The sequence below is a fragment of the Nicotiana tabacum genome, chromosome 20 (genome assembly GCF_000715075.1).
Source record: "Nicotiana tabacum cultivar K326 chromosome 20, ASM71507v2, whole genome shotgun sequence".
Taxonomy (NCBI): Eukaryota; Viridiplantae; Streptophyta; class Magnoliopsida; order Solanales; family Solanaceae; genus Nicotiana; species Nicotiana tabacum.
Window position 1 is genome coordinate 8,183,643 of NC_134099.1, and position 12,339 is coordinate 8,195,981.

A 12,339-nucleotide genomic window follows, 5' to 3' on the forward strand; every position below is an offset into this window, starting at 1 on the left:
CTTATTCAATTCCACAAAGTTTAAATTGTTGTACATATATTCAAAGTATACTATATTTACTTATTTTAGAACCTTTATTCTCTAAAAATATTTTTCCACAATTTAAACTTTTAGGTGATACGTCATAACTTTTGTCAATTAACACAAAAAATATAAGCTTGCAATATCAACTGTCTGTTTCTGTCAATGTATTGAGGATAAGCTTTGAAAATAATCGGCGAATAACAAAAAAGTAAAAAATGTGGAAATTATCTGCTAAATTTTGCATGGACTTCATTTGCCATGATATTAATTAGTATGCTGAATTGTGCTATGGTATAGGTGGGCATTGAAAAGACTCAAGGATCGGGGAATGATTACCTGTAATAAAGCACGTGCTAATATGAGCCGATAAGGGTTAGATTTATCAGGTTTTGAACACAATCTTACTAGAGAGGAGAGCCCCTTCCCTCGCCTATTTTGTACATATCAACTGAAAAATGGGTCGGATAATAAACTTTGTAAAAATGGATAAAATATGAACAAGATTCATATTATCCTCTTAAAAATGGATAACCAATAGATTTAACTTATTAAGGATTCCTCAAGTTTGGGAGACTAGAAATTCTCCCAAAATTGATCTTCTTCCAGAAGTCATGGATAATATGGATATCCATATTGTCTGCCAGTTAACGCATTTTCTATTTATATTAAATATGGGTCGGGTATGATATTTTACCCATTTTTGTATTATCCGTTTTCGACATGTCCATATCCGACCCGCTCGTTTGTCATATATATATATATATATATATATATAGACAAAATGAGAGATAAGAGTAGAATATTCTAATAAACCATACTTAAAAATAGTAAACCATGCAAAAAATTGGAACTAGACTTGTAGTCTTAAGCAATGTTTTAAAAGGCGGGAGCGTGATGCGGGGCGTTTTGCCTCTGAAGAGGCGAGGAGTAAGCCTTGAGACATGAGGCGTAAGTCCCACGGATCTTTAAATTTTACTAATATCAAGAATTTTAAAATAGTATAAAATAAAAAATAATTATAAAAATTACATCAAAATCACAAAATTATAACAAATAATTTATTTAAAATATATATAAATTAAAATTCAACTATGAATAATACGAAAAGTATGACATATATCATAATATGCAAATTAGTTGTAACGTGGTTACAACTCAAACATAAAAAATAATGTATTCGATACGAAATCTTATATGTATCTCTTAAGGAGTAATGAATCTTGAAAGAATTTCGATATTATAATTCGATATTTTTCTTAAAATACTCCTTTTATTTAATATGCTTTCTATTTGAAAGAGAATTTGTATAAAAATATCACAATTTAAATATGATTCTCTAGCATCATTTATTTTTAAGTTTCAACAAGTTAATAAAGTGACACATAATTCACCACACAATACCATGATAACTAATTCTTTGTAAATAGTTACTAGCTAATACTGAGCTATTAAATTAATAAGTATTGTATCTCGTAAACATGGAAAAAAAAATATTTAGAAAAATAATTATAAAAAATTATGGACTATTATATAGTAAAGACATAACAAAAGTTAATAAATAAATGCTTTTTAAATGAAAGATTTATTTATAATTAACTATCATAGCAGTTTTAGTAGATAACGTGAAATAATTTTTATTTTAATTATGACATAAAATACTCTCAACTTAATGATTTATGATTAAGAAAAAGGTAATTTTGAATAGTCAAACAATTTATTAAGAAAATTTGAGGATTTACAAGGTTAGTTACATACAATTTCATAAAGTTCTATTAGGCGAGCCTAGTACACTGGGTGTTGGGCGTGTCCGGGGCGTAAGCCTCGATGGCCGAGGCTCAAGTCTCACGAAACAAAGCCCCACACATAAGCTCAGGGGCGTTTTATGAGTGCTTTGCCCCGGAGCGAGCCCCGGGCGAGTCCCAATTCTGCCTTTTAAAACAGAGGTCTTAAGTAGTTGCAACTTCACTAGTGCTACAGTGGAGTGGAATCCAGAATTCACAGAACTTTCCTCTAAAGGAGATACAATAGCTAAGAAAAAGGACTTAAAAATATGTTACAGTATCATAAGAATAATTGGGTGAAGGATTTTTCCTTTCCAAGAATGACCTATTTTTATGCCTATTTTTGTTGCAAATCCACTATAAACTGACTAAAACAAGGAATAAACAGGGGACAAAAATAGGAAGAAAGCTAATCTATTTGAAAGGTCTGGCCTTTAGTCGAGCTCTTCGTTTAATGCACAATGATCCGACAGAATCCAATGAAGAAAGCAGCAGTAGAATGATCGCTAAAAAGGGCTAACACTTCGAGCCAACTTCAACATGAACTCGGGTACAAGGCGTTTTCTTGGAGTCGAATTTGCTCTGATGGTTTCCGAGTTATCACCATGAATCATCGTAATTAGATCATTTAACATGTCGTCTATTCCACCTCTCATTGGATCCTAAACGTTAGCACAGCCAATAATCAGAAAAAATCAAACACGAACAAGGAAATGATTAACGTGTGCATGAGTTTTTTTTATTTAGAGAAGAAACAAATGAGGCATCAATTACCTGAAGAAACAAATCTGTATGTGTTTTTCCTTCATATAGGATACATTCAGCGTTGACACCGAGAGCTTTAAGAGTATCAGCAAAACTCTTGCTGGGTTAAGAGAAATACGTTAGCAAACTGCACAGTAGATATTCGGATCTACAAAGCGTACAGAAACAACAATTAAGTAACCAGTCTCGCTCTGCTCAGTTGTTATTCGTATCTACCTATAAAGCTTATATCCTAGTGATATAAGTTGGCTGCATGCATTCACTAGAAATGCCTCTCAAATGGAAAATTTACGGATTAAGGTGAGAGGAATCAAGATCATATATCCATATACTATGTTATCTTGGTTCCGCCTGTGCCTTGCAGTGTTGCAATAGTAGGTTTCTCAAGGAACTATCTGACATATGATGGGTAGAGGACGACAGACAAACAGGAAAAGCTCATGAGAATTGGAGAGATAGGGGTTTTGAGGACAGCGATGTGTCCATAGCGAAAGTTAGAATGATATTAAGGCTCTGGTATCGAATGCCGGTTAAAAAATATGATATATTTTTCTGTAGGTAAATCGTGCAAAAATCTTCACCAGTCAAATTAGTCAAACGAAATTGAAACTCTTTACATTGAATGTTTGGCTCACTTGGTGGGTGGGTTTGGGGAGGGGGGGTGTAAATGGGAATGAAGATTCTTTTCTTCCCTCAGCACTAGTATTTAATACTTAGAAATCGAAAGAATTGTCCTTTTCCATCCAATGAAGAAGATCAGAAAGATTCCGGAGGGATTTCAGAACCCGCGCAGATTTACTCTCTGGTTGCTAAGGATTTTTCCCTTCTGACCTTTCCAAGCCAAAGTTTTTCCTTAGTTTGGTTTCTTTTTCTTATTTTTTCTTTTTGGAGAGTGTGGAGGGAGTCAGAGCTGAATATCTAGTTTAGATAAATTCAATTCAACTGACTACATCGTGCATAAAAAATTATCCGTTCTTTCCAAAATTGCCACTCATAATGAACTTGAAACTAAAGCATAAAAGTTACAATTAAAAAGGGGAAAATATGTCTGAATAATATGTGGTGCAGTTAAAGCAACAATAACAAAACTGGATAAAGAGGAGGTACAAACCTGGAATTACACGGAATGGAATAATCTGCAGTACCATGGAAAAGGACAATAGGAGGAAGGAGAGAAACAGCATTTTGAACGTTTGGGTCCTGTGCCATCACTTCAGGTGAGTATCGTCGCAGACCTTGTTCCCCCTCCATTATGCTGTGCAGGTGTTAAAAGAAAGATCAGCAATAAGTACTGGAAAAATTTATAGGCAGTAAGCATCCGTAAAAGCATTAATATAGTACCAGAAGTCAGAAATATATATACCTTAGAAAAATTGAACGGTACAAACCTCGGCTATGAAAGTGATCAACGAGGTTAAGGAAATTATACCTATTCAGGTGTTAAAAAAAGGAGTATTAGTTCCATCAATGGTACTACTCATTTCAAGAAAAAAATATAGTACATTATTAAACATTTTGCCAGTGACCTCATTAAGCAATTTACAGTTTTCACTTCTATTGCAACAGTTGCTAAGTACTTTCAGCATCTAAATAAGCAAAATAAATTCACGCCTGTTGTCTACTGAGCTCTAATTTTTTCTGTCTTATTAAGTTTGTATATCGTTCAAATATAAAAAAGAAAGCTGGATTCAGCTCAATTTAGATTTTATTTCATCTGGCGATTTAAGATTTGCAAAAGAGCTAAAGGAAGAAGTGTCAAAGGCTGCAAGCCTTGTAATCATGGGAACTTGAACAAGAACTTACCCGCCCGATAGACCAAAATACGCCTTAATTTGGGAGACACTCCAAGAATCTCTCTGGTCCTCACTGGCCTCCTTGATTGCCTGCTCCAAAAGGGCACAAGAAGCGATATGCGCACCAGCTGATTGTCCCATTAAGTAAATTCTACAAGCAGAATAAACCACAATATTTCATTCTTAATCAAAGGGAATTATTGATGAAAAACTGTAAGGAGAAAGACATCTTAGATACCTGTTAGGATCACCTCCATATTCGGCAATTTTGTTGCAAACAAAGGAAATACCTTGAGAAGCATCCTTAACCATGTCACTAATTGTTCCCTGAGGAAAATTTCTGCAACCAATTATTGTAATGCATTTAGATACCAAAATTGGCTAGTGGTTGCATTCAACCGAAGCATGCACTTAACGACCCAACGTATAGTATACGCAAGGTGTGAGAACAATGGATCCTTTGATTTTTATTGCAATTTGGTAAATTAATATTTCCCTATGATATCGGCTGGCTCCTTTTGAATGAGTTGGAAATTATATTGCAAGAAAGATTCTTTTTTAATGGATGCGAGAAGGTTCTTTTTAATTTTTGTTTCAGATAATGTGTGTATCATGTAGAAATAAAAATTCGTAAATAACAAATGAAAAACTGTGTAACTCATAAATGTGCAAGAAATAGAGAGCATGAATTCCTTAATTCATACATCCAAATGATCCATCGCGCAAAAGCACATTAAGTCCGAAAACACCCAGTTCCAAGAAGCACTGTATTGCTCAGGTGAAATAGAGATCACCTGTAATCAATGCATGCCACAATAATGTCTCTTTCTGACAACTGTTGTCCTAGAAGAGAACCCCAAGCTTTGTATCTGTAAAGCAAAGAAGAAAGAATAACTAAGAGTAAAATTTCATCAAACCATCACTGACTCACTTAAACAAGAAAATCATGAGAAACTATTTTAACTATGCGTAGATTACAGTGTAAGGGGGTTGTTTGGTATGAATAGTGGTGGCAAAATGGTTAAAAGAAAACAGTTAACCGCCTATATTATCCACTAAAAAATGGGTTGGATAATGAACTTTTTAAAAATGGGTCAAAAATATGGATAAGAACCATATTATCCATTTAGAAAATGGATAACCAATGGATAACCAATGAGTTTAACTTTTACATTTGTAAATCCTCAAATTGGGGGTTCCTCAAGTTTGGGAGACTATGAATTCTCCCAAAAGTGATCATATTCAAGAAGTCATGGATAATATGGTTATCCTCAAGTTTGTAAATCCTCAAGTTTGTAAATCCTCAAGTTTACAAATCCTCTGCTTTCGATGCTTATAACACCAACGGTTTAAAGAAAATGCAACAGTTTCCACACTTAGTGAACAGATAGAAGCCGCTACCTGATATTATCAAATGCAAACAGATTAGATTTTGCACAACAGAATATTCCTCAGTTATTAGAATACATGGACGTAATTAAAGGATATGATTTAATTACGCACCCAATGATCCATGCTCCACCTGTTACAAATGCAACAACTGGCTTTGGTCCGTTCATGTTTTTTGGAAGGTATAGATCAAGTCTGCACCATGAGAATTTTAACCATGTATAAACATGAAGAGACACAAGTATGCTCAAGCTTTCTATGAAAATAAGGACTAAATTCCATACCATATTACCTATTTCTCGGTTGATCACCATAAACAATGCCTCTACGCACTTGAGTGGAATGGAAATAGTAATAGCCAACTGCATCAGACAAGCGTGATTATTTAAGGACTTTATATTCTAAACTCTAAGGAGGGGCTAAAGCAGAAAGGAAGAAAAAGAAAACTAGGAAAATGGGAAGGACGATATCCAGAAGATAACATGTTACATATGATCAGATGAAGTCATCAAGGTATTTAAATCGGGTGTTAAGATGACATATCCTAGACATTCCAAACCTTGAATAAAACCAGGTATAAGTAGCATAGCATAACAGCCAAGGGCAAGAAACCTGACGATCCATCTGTAGCCTACCCTGAATAAAAATAGATGACCAGAAAGCATTTAGAAAGTGCCTTTCATATACACTTAGTAATGACATTAAGATTTGAGGGGTGAATATATCTCTAAGGATTTTAATTTCAAAAGAAAAATATAGATATTTCTACCAGATTTTGATTTCTGCTTTTGTTCAAAGTTCATCTTATTCTCATTCATGGATAGCTAGTATGGACTACGTTCAACACCCAACAGCTAGTCATTCACTACCGAAGAGTACAATGTCATAAAAAATTCCCAATTGCAACCAAAAAAAAATGAAACTTTCACTTCAGGAGAAAAAAATATATATGTAGGCAGTGCAAGCAATCATTATAATACAATAGTAAGCCACTTGGGCTACCATAACCGTGGTATGATGCCATTGATGTGCACAGAGCCCATACTTGTTTGCCCTAACAATGGATGAGCTTACCAACACAATACAAGATAGGGTCACGTGGGGTATGCTATTTGCAGACGATTCTTTTATTAATTGACGAAATTAGCTAGGTGAGGGTTTTAGGATAGGTAGAAGTAAGACTGACTATATGGCTGCCAAATTTACCCACATAAGAAGAGTAAAGTTGAGTTGAGGTGAGATCAGACGGCTTTGTGATGCCTAACTGCAAACAATTCAGATATTTAGACTTGATATTCCAAGAAAATGATGTGAGATATTAAGACATAAGACATAGAATCATAATAGGATAGTTCAAATGGAAATGTGCTAACGGAGCGTTATGCAATAGAAGGCCACCTAACAAAGTGTAAGACAATTTATAGAGTAGTGTCAAATAGAACTTTGTTCATGGACATGCAGGCCAAGGTGTTTACATCGTATTTTAAGTAGAGGACCATAATGCTACATTCTTGGGGTTGATTTCCCAATCAAAATTCAGTTCCATCTCACACAAGTTGACATAACCAATTTGAAGGGTTCCAGTGTAGTCATCTAAAAATTGGAGAAGAAAGGGACAGAAGTTTTAGAAACATCTTGGACCTCCGAGCAGTAATATGAGACTTGGCTAGGAGGCAGAGAAAGGGTTGTTGCAATTTGCAATGACACTAACGGTATTGACAAGCTCAAAAGTTTACAATATTCTATGAGTTAACAAGAATGACATTGATTGGCTAGCTAAAAAGGTTAATATTAAAAGAGCGCTACGCATTCTAAAAGCTACTCATGAAAGGGTAGGGTGAAATGAAACATTTGGGTGATAAACAATCAAGTGGTTTCTTCATAACAAATGCTAAAGCTGAGTTTAAGTAGTCTAGTTAAATAGCGGTACGGAAGAGCAACAATAAAGAATATCCTAAATGTTGCTGTGTAGGGTAAAAATTGATGGGGTGGAGCCTTCGCATAGCTGAATCAATCTAGCAGATAAGGGCACAAAGAGAAAGCATAGTTTTAATTTTACCATCTAAGATGGAGCCAGATTTCTAGCGGGATGACTTGGACGTACTGATCTAAAAGATGCTAATCTGATATGCATAACTCTTTTATATTGACGGAGGACAGAAGAAAATCAGTAAATGCATTTTCTCCTCTCCCAAAGTTTGGTTGGCAGGGAAAGAATTCATTTCTAGGAAGCTTGCAGGCAAAGCTTATTCCTTCCACTTCACTTCCAACTAGTCATTTTTACCAAGCGGCTTCTTGAATAGGCCAGCTGAATGGCCAAACCACCAAATATGCGTGGCTAGAAACTTATCTTCAATCATAAGAAGTGCAGGTGAACAACATAATCTTACTGCCATTTATGTGTCTGCTCCAGTCCTCAAGTTAACCACTCTCTTCGTTCTGTATCCAATGTAACTTCAGGGATAAGCAGTTGTCTTCTCATTTCACTTCTCATTCATATTATGCTACTTCCCATAACACATTAAACTACATGAAAGGTGAAGTAAGGTGGTGCACATATCTATTCGTCAGAAAACATAATCCCAACTAATGTTGTCTCCATATCTAACATCTGATGTACAACTGATCGTAAACACTATAAGAAAACATACTCCTAACTAATGTTGTCTCCATAGCTAGTAAAACCATGGTTACATGTAATGCTAGACCACTCCAATAAGCATTCGTCCCCCGGGCTCAGTTTGGGCTTTCCAGTCTCATTCCCTTTAATTGCATGAGATAACAAAAACAAGATATCCAGCAGGAAGGCAATGACGGTGAGGGAACGGCAAGTAGTCAGAAGATAGTTCGATCGAATATTTATTTCTATACTTATCTATCAGAAAGACATATTTTTAGCTGGTATGATCTTTCAGAAACATGTGCAACACTACATTTTCGCAATTACTATTACCCTATTGTCTTACAGACTAAATAATGTTTCCTATTCTATAAAGTAAGGATTATAGTTCAGTTGGCTATCTTACTTTAAATATCTTCTTACAAGTAAATTTCTTCAAATGTAGAAAAAGGAAGATTTTTTTACTTGGCTCATGGAGCATACTCAAAATGTGGTTGAAAAGAGCTTGCGTAAGTTAAAGTTGGCTAGGTAGCAACTAGCAATATCCAGTTCCATTCCATGGACCGACAGATTAGGTAACATTTGGCCAAAACTATACCCCTTAATAGGTTCACATAAAAGTCATAAAACACCAATCCTAATCCAAATTCTTTCTGCTTCTTTCAAGCAAGAACTGAGAGACTAATTGTGTTAACAGAAAGATACAAACATACATAGTAATGCCATTCACATCATCACCACAATCTAAGACATCAAAACAAGGGGAAAAGGATCAAATTTCAGAAGTTTCAAGTCTTTCCAAGAAGACAAACCAAAATAATAAACAAATTCAAACATGTAAACAACAAAACTATTATTCCCTCTATCCCAATTCATGTTATGCACTTCCCTTTTGAATCTTGTCCAAAAAAATGACACCTTTCTATATTTAGAAATAATTTAACTTCAAATATTTATTTTTACCCTTAATGACATAATTTGTAGCTACACAAACATCTATAACTTGTTTTAGACCATAAGTTTTAAAAGTTTTTCGTTCTTTCTTAAACTCGGTGATCAATGAACGTGCATCACATAAAATGGGACGGAGGGAGTATTCTCCAAAAAAAAGGCAGTCCGGTGCACTAAGCTCTCGCTATGGCGGGTTCGGGAAGGGCCGGACCATAAGGGTTTATTGTACGTAAGTCTTACGTCATTTCTATAAGAGGCTGTTTGAACGGCTTGAACCCGTGACCTCCTCATTACATGACATCAACTTTACCAGTTATGCCAAGGCTCCCTTCAGAGTTTTTACCAAAATACTTTTGAAAAAAAAAGGTTTTACCCGAGATATCGCAAGAGGGTAAAGCTAAGCTTAGTAACAACAAAAGTATCAGAAGCAGCCCTTTCCATATCTTGGCTACAACTTTCAACAGCTACTGAACAAAGGGAGTTTTCACTTGCAATACGTCTCCTCCTTTGCTGCTGCTTAAGCAAATTTGAAGAAGAAGAAGAAGATGAAGTGTAACTAAAGGTTCTAGACAAAAGGGGTTTTTTCTCAATCTTAGAATCATCATTTTCTTGTACAAGAATTAACATTGTGTCAGCAGTAGCTGAAGATGATGTTGGGATCATATTTGATGAATTGGGGTTAGAAATAGGAAGAAGGTTTTGTGATTGCATTGAGAAAAAACAAGAAAAAAATATTAAAAGATTTGATTTTGATTATAAAATTGTGAGAAAACAAGAACAAACAAAGTTATCTTGGAAGGAAAAAGATTTGATTTTTAGAGAATAGAAAATGAGAAAAAAATGTTATCTTGGAGAAAAATGAGTTGGATTTTTGTTGAGTTGCTCTGTAAAAATGTGATGAGAAGAGAGAAAAGGAAGATGGATCAAGATTCCCTTATCTTCATGAATTATTGATTCAATAAGATTTGAGAAAACTGTGTGTTTTGTTTTGACAGTTTGGAATTTCAGAGGATGGAGAAGAAGAGGAGGAAACAATGGTGGGGCCAAGCTGAAAGGTGGGCCATGACTAGATTGGTTCCACATGTTGTGTTTACATATGTAGTTGGTTTTATAATAATAAATAGTGGCTATTGCACAAAGTAGGGGTGTTCATGATTCGGTTTGGATCGGTTTTTCTCTAAAAAGTCCAAGTAAGTCGGTTTTTCAAATATTAGAACCAAATCAAACCAAACCAATTAAGTCAGTTTTTTTTCGATTTGATTTATGTTAGTTTTTCGATTTTTTCGGTTATTTATCGGTTTTTTCTTAAATATAAGACATACACTACCAAACACACATTTCGGCGACCACATTTTCAACCTAACATTATCAAATCAATTGCCCTTTGAGAAATCTATTATTTACCAAGATATATTGATGATAATTATGAATAATTTAAGGATTCAATTAAAAAATATATTATTTTTAACATGAAATAGATTCTTATACTTAACAAAAGAAAACTACCAATTAAACTAGAATGTAAAGGTAAAGAATTGTACTAAAAGTGCAAACGATTAATATTTATTATAAAATTGTTAAAACTTTGTATAAAAGTATATATAGGTGTAATAATAAATTTAAAATAGCTACTCCTATATTCGATTTGGTTCGGATTTTTTTAGTTAAAACTAAAACCAAACCAAATTTGATTGGTTTTTAAATTTCAAAACCAAAACCAAACCAAACCAAACCAAAAAGTATCGGTTTTTTTGATTGGTTTGGTTTGGTTTTCGGTTTGGTTCGGATTTTCGGATTTTTATGAATACCCCTAGTACAAAGTAGAATTTTCATAAATCAACTTCCGCTTGCTAAGAGCCCGTTTGGACATTTAAAATTTTTTACTTTTTTCGAAAAAATTTTATTTTTTTCGAAATCAATGTTTGGTCATAAAATTTCAAATTTTCACTTGAAGATGAATTTTGGAATTTTTCGAAAATTTAAAAAACTGCAAAAATCTATTATTCAAAATTTTCACTCAGATCACTCACAAAACTTCAAAAACAACCCAAAATTATATTCATGTCCAAACACAACTTTAGTTTTCAAATACCATTTTTACTTGAAATTTCTTTTCACTTTTTTCCGGTGTCCAAACGCCCACTAAGTGGACATTCTAACCAACTAAGCTACGAGAGCTTGTTGCTCTATTGTTACATTTCAAAATAATTGATCTATTGTTTTATGAATTTGCTATAAGATTCAAAAATAACTACGAATGATAATTTTTTGAAAGTATAACTATCAATGATTAAAATAATATATATATTTGTCGTGTCGCATGATTTTTCCTTTTATGAATACAGAATAATTTTGTCTCTAAAAGATGGACAAATAAGAAGAATCACCTTATATAGATTAGATTTTGTCTTTATACACCAAAACCTTGGTGTAGTTCTGTCTTTATATGCCAAAACAGTGTATATATTTGATGTGTAATATGGTTCGGGATAATTTTGTCTATGAAAAATTGGACAAATAAGAAAAATCACCTTATTTAGATTAGAATTTTGTCTTTATACGCCAAAACCTTTGTGTATTGGACAGGGGCTTAAATTATATGGGTTCAATTTTTAAGGTTTTTTAGCATTGAACCTATTATATCTTTAAAATTATGGGTTCAATCTACTATTTATTGCGATTTTAATAAATTTTTACACATTAATTTACACTATGAGTCAAAATTTATGGACTCATTTGAACCCGACACCGAATTGCTGCATCCGCCCCTGAATGGGTCCTTTTCATTATTGATGTCTTTTTTTGATAAGGCTTTCATTTTAAGGATTTCCTTCTCCATTTAATGAACTGTAATACTCTATATTTTAATAAGGGTGTATTGGTCATTAGCAAAATAATAATAATAATAATAATATAAGAAATTATCTATAAAAAAACTAAACAAATAAACAAAAAAAAAGGGGAACTTAAAACAAGGGCCGAAGCCCATTAGAAAAGAATGAAAAAAAGGGGTTAA

At 33.7% G+C, this 12,339-nt stretch overlaps 1 protein-coding gene across 2 annotated transcripts; it reads right to left on the minus strand.

The window, feature by feature from the left end:
• Window positions 1–2,018: 2,018 nt before the first annotated feature.
• LOC107780702 (putative isoprenylcysteine alpha-carbonyl methylesterase ICMEL1) lies at window positions 2,019–10,379 on the minus strand. 2 transcript variants are annotated; one of them, XM_016601280.2, is made up of 11 exons: window positions 9,697–10,379; window positions 6,312–6,388; window positions 6,045–6,114; window positions 5,867–5,947; window positions 5,158–5,232; window positions 4,602–4,703; window positions 4,374–4,514; window positions 3,934–3,999; window positions 3,682–3,825; window positions 2,580–2,670; window positions 2,019–2,467 (listed from the first exon to the last, which is right to left on the minus strand). In XM_016601280.2, the coding sequence occupies exons 1-11, from the start codon at window positions 10,032–10,034 to the stop codon at window positions 2,312–2,314; spliced, it is 1,341 nt and encodes a 446-aa protein (XP_016456766.1). In that variant the 5' UTR covers window positions 10,035–10,379; the 3' UTR covers window positions 2,019–2,311. The 2 variants fall into 2 exon arrangements, with proteins under 2 accessions (XP_016456766.1, XP_016456771.1); XM_016601285.2 differs by having other exon boundaries at window positions 9,564–10,375.
• Window positions 10,380–12,339: the final 1,960 nt, after the last annotated feature.

Coding starts and splice junctions, on each gene's coding strand:
- LOC107780702 (XM_016601280.2), bottom strand. CDS start 10,034: ATGCAATCACAAAACCTTCTTCCTATTTCTAACCCCAATTCATCAAAT. Junction 6,115..6,311: donor TATACCTGGTTTTATTCAAG/GTTTGGAATGTC, acceptor TGTCTGATGCAG/TTGGCTATTACTATTTCCAT. Junction 5,948..6,044: donor GGTGATCAACCGAGAAATAG/GTAATATGGTAT, acceptor CTCATGGTGCAG/ACTTGATCTATACCTTCCAA.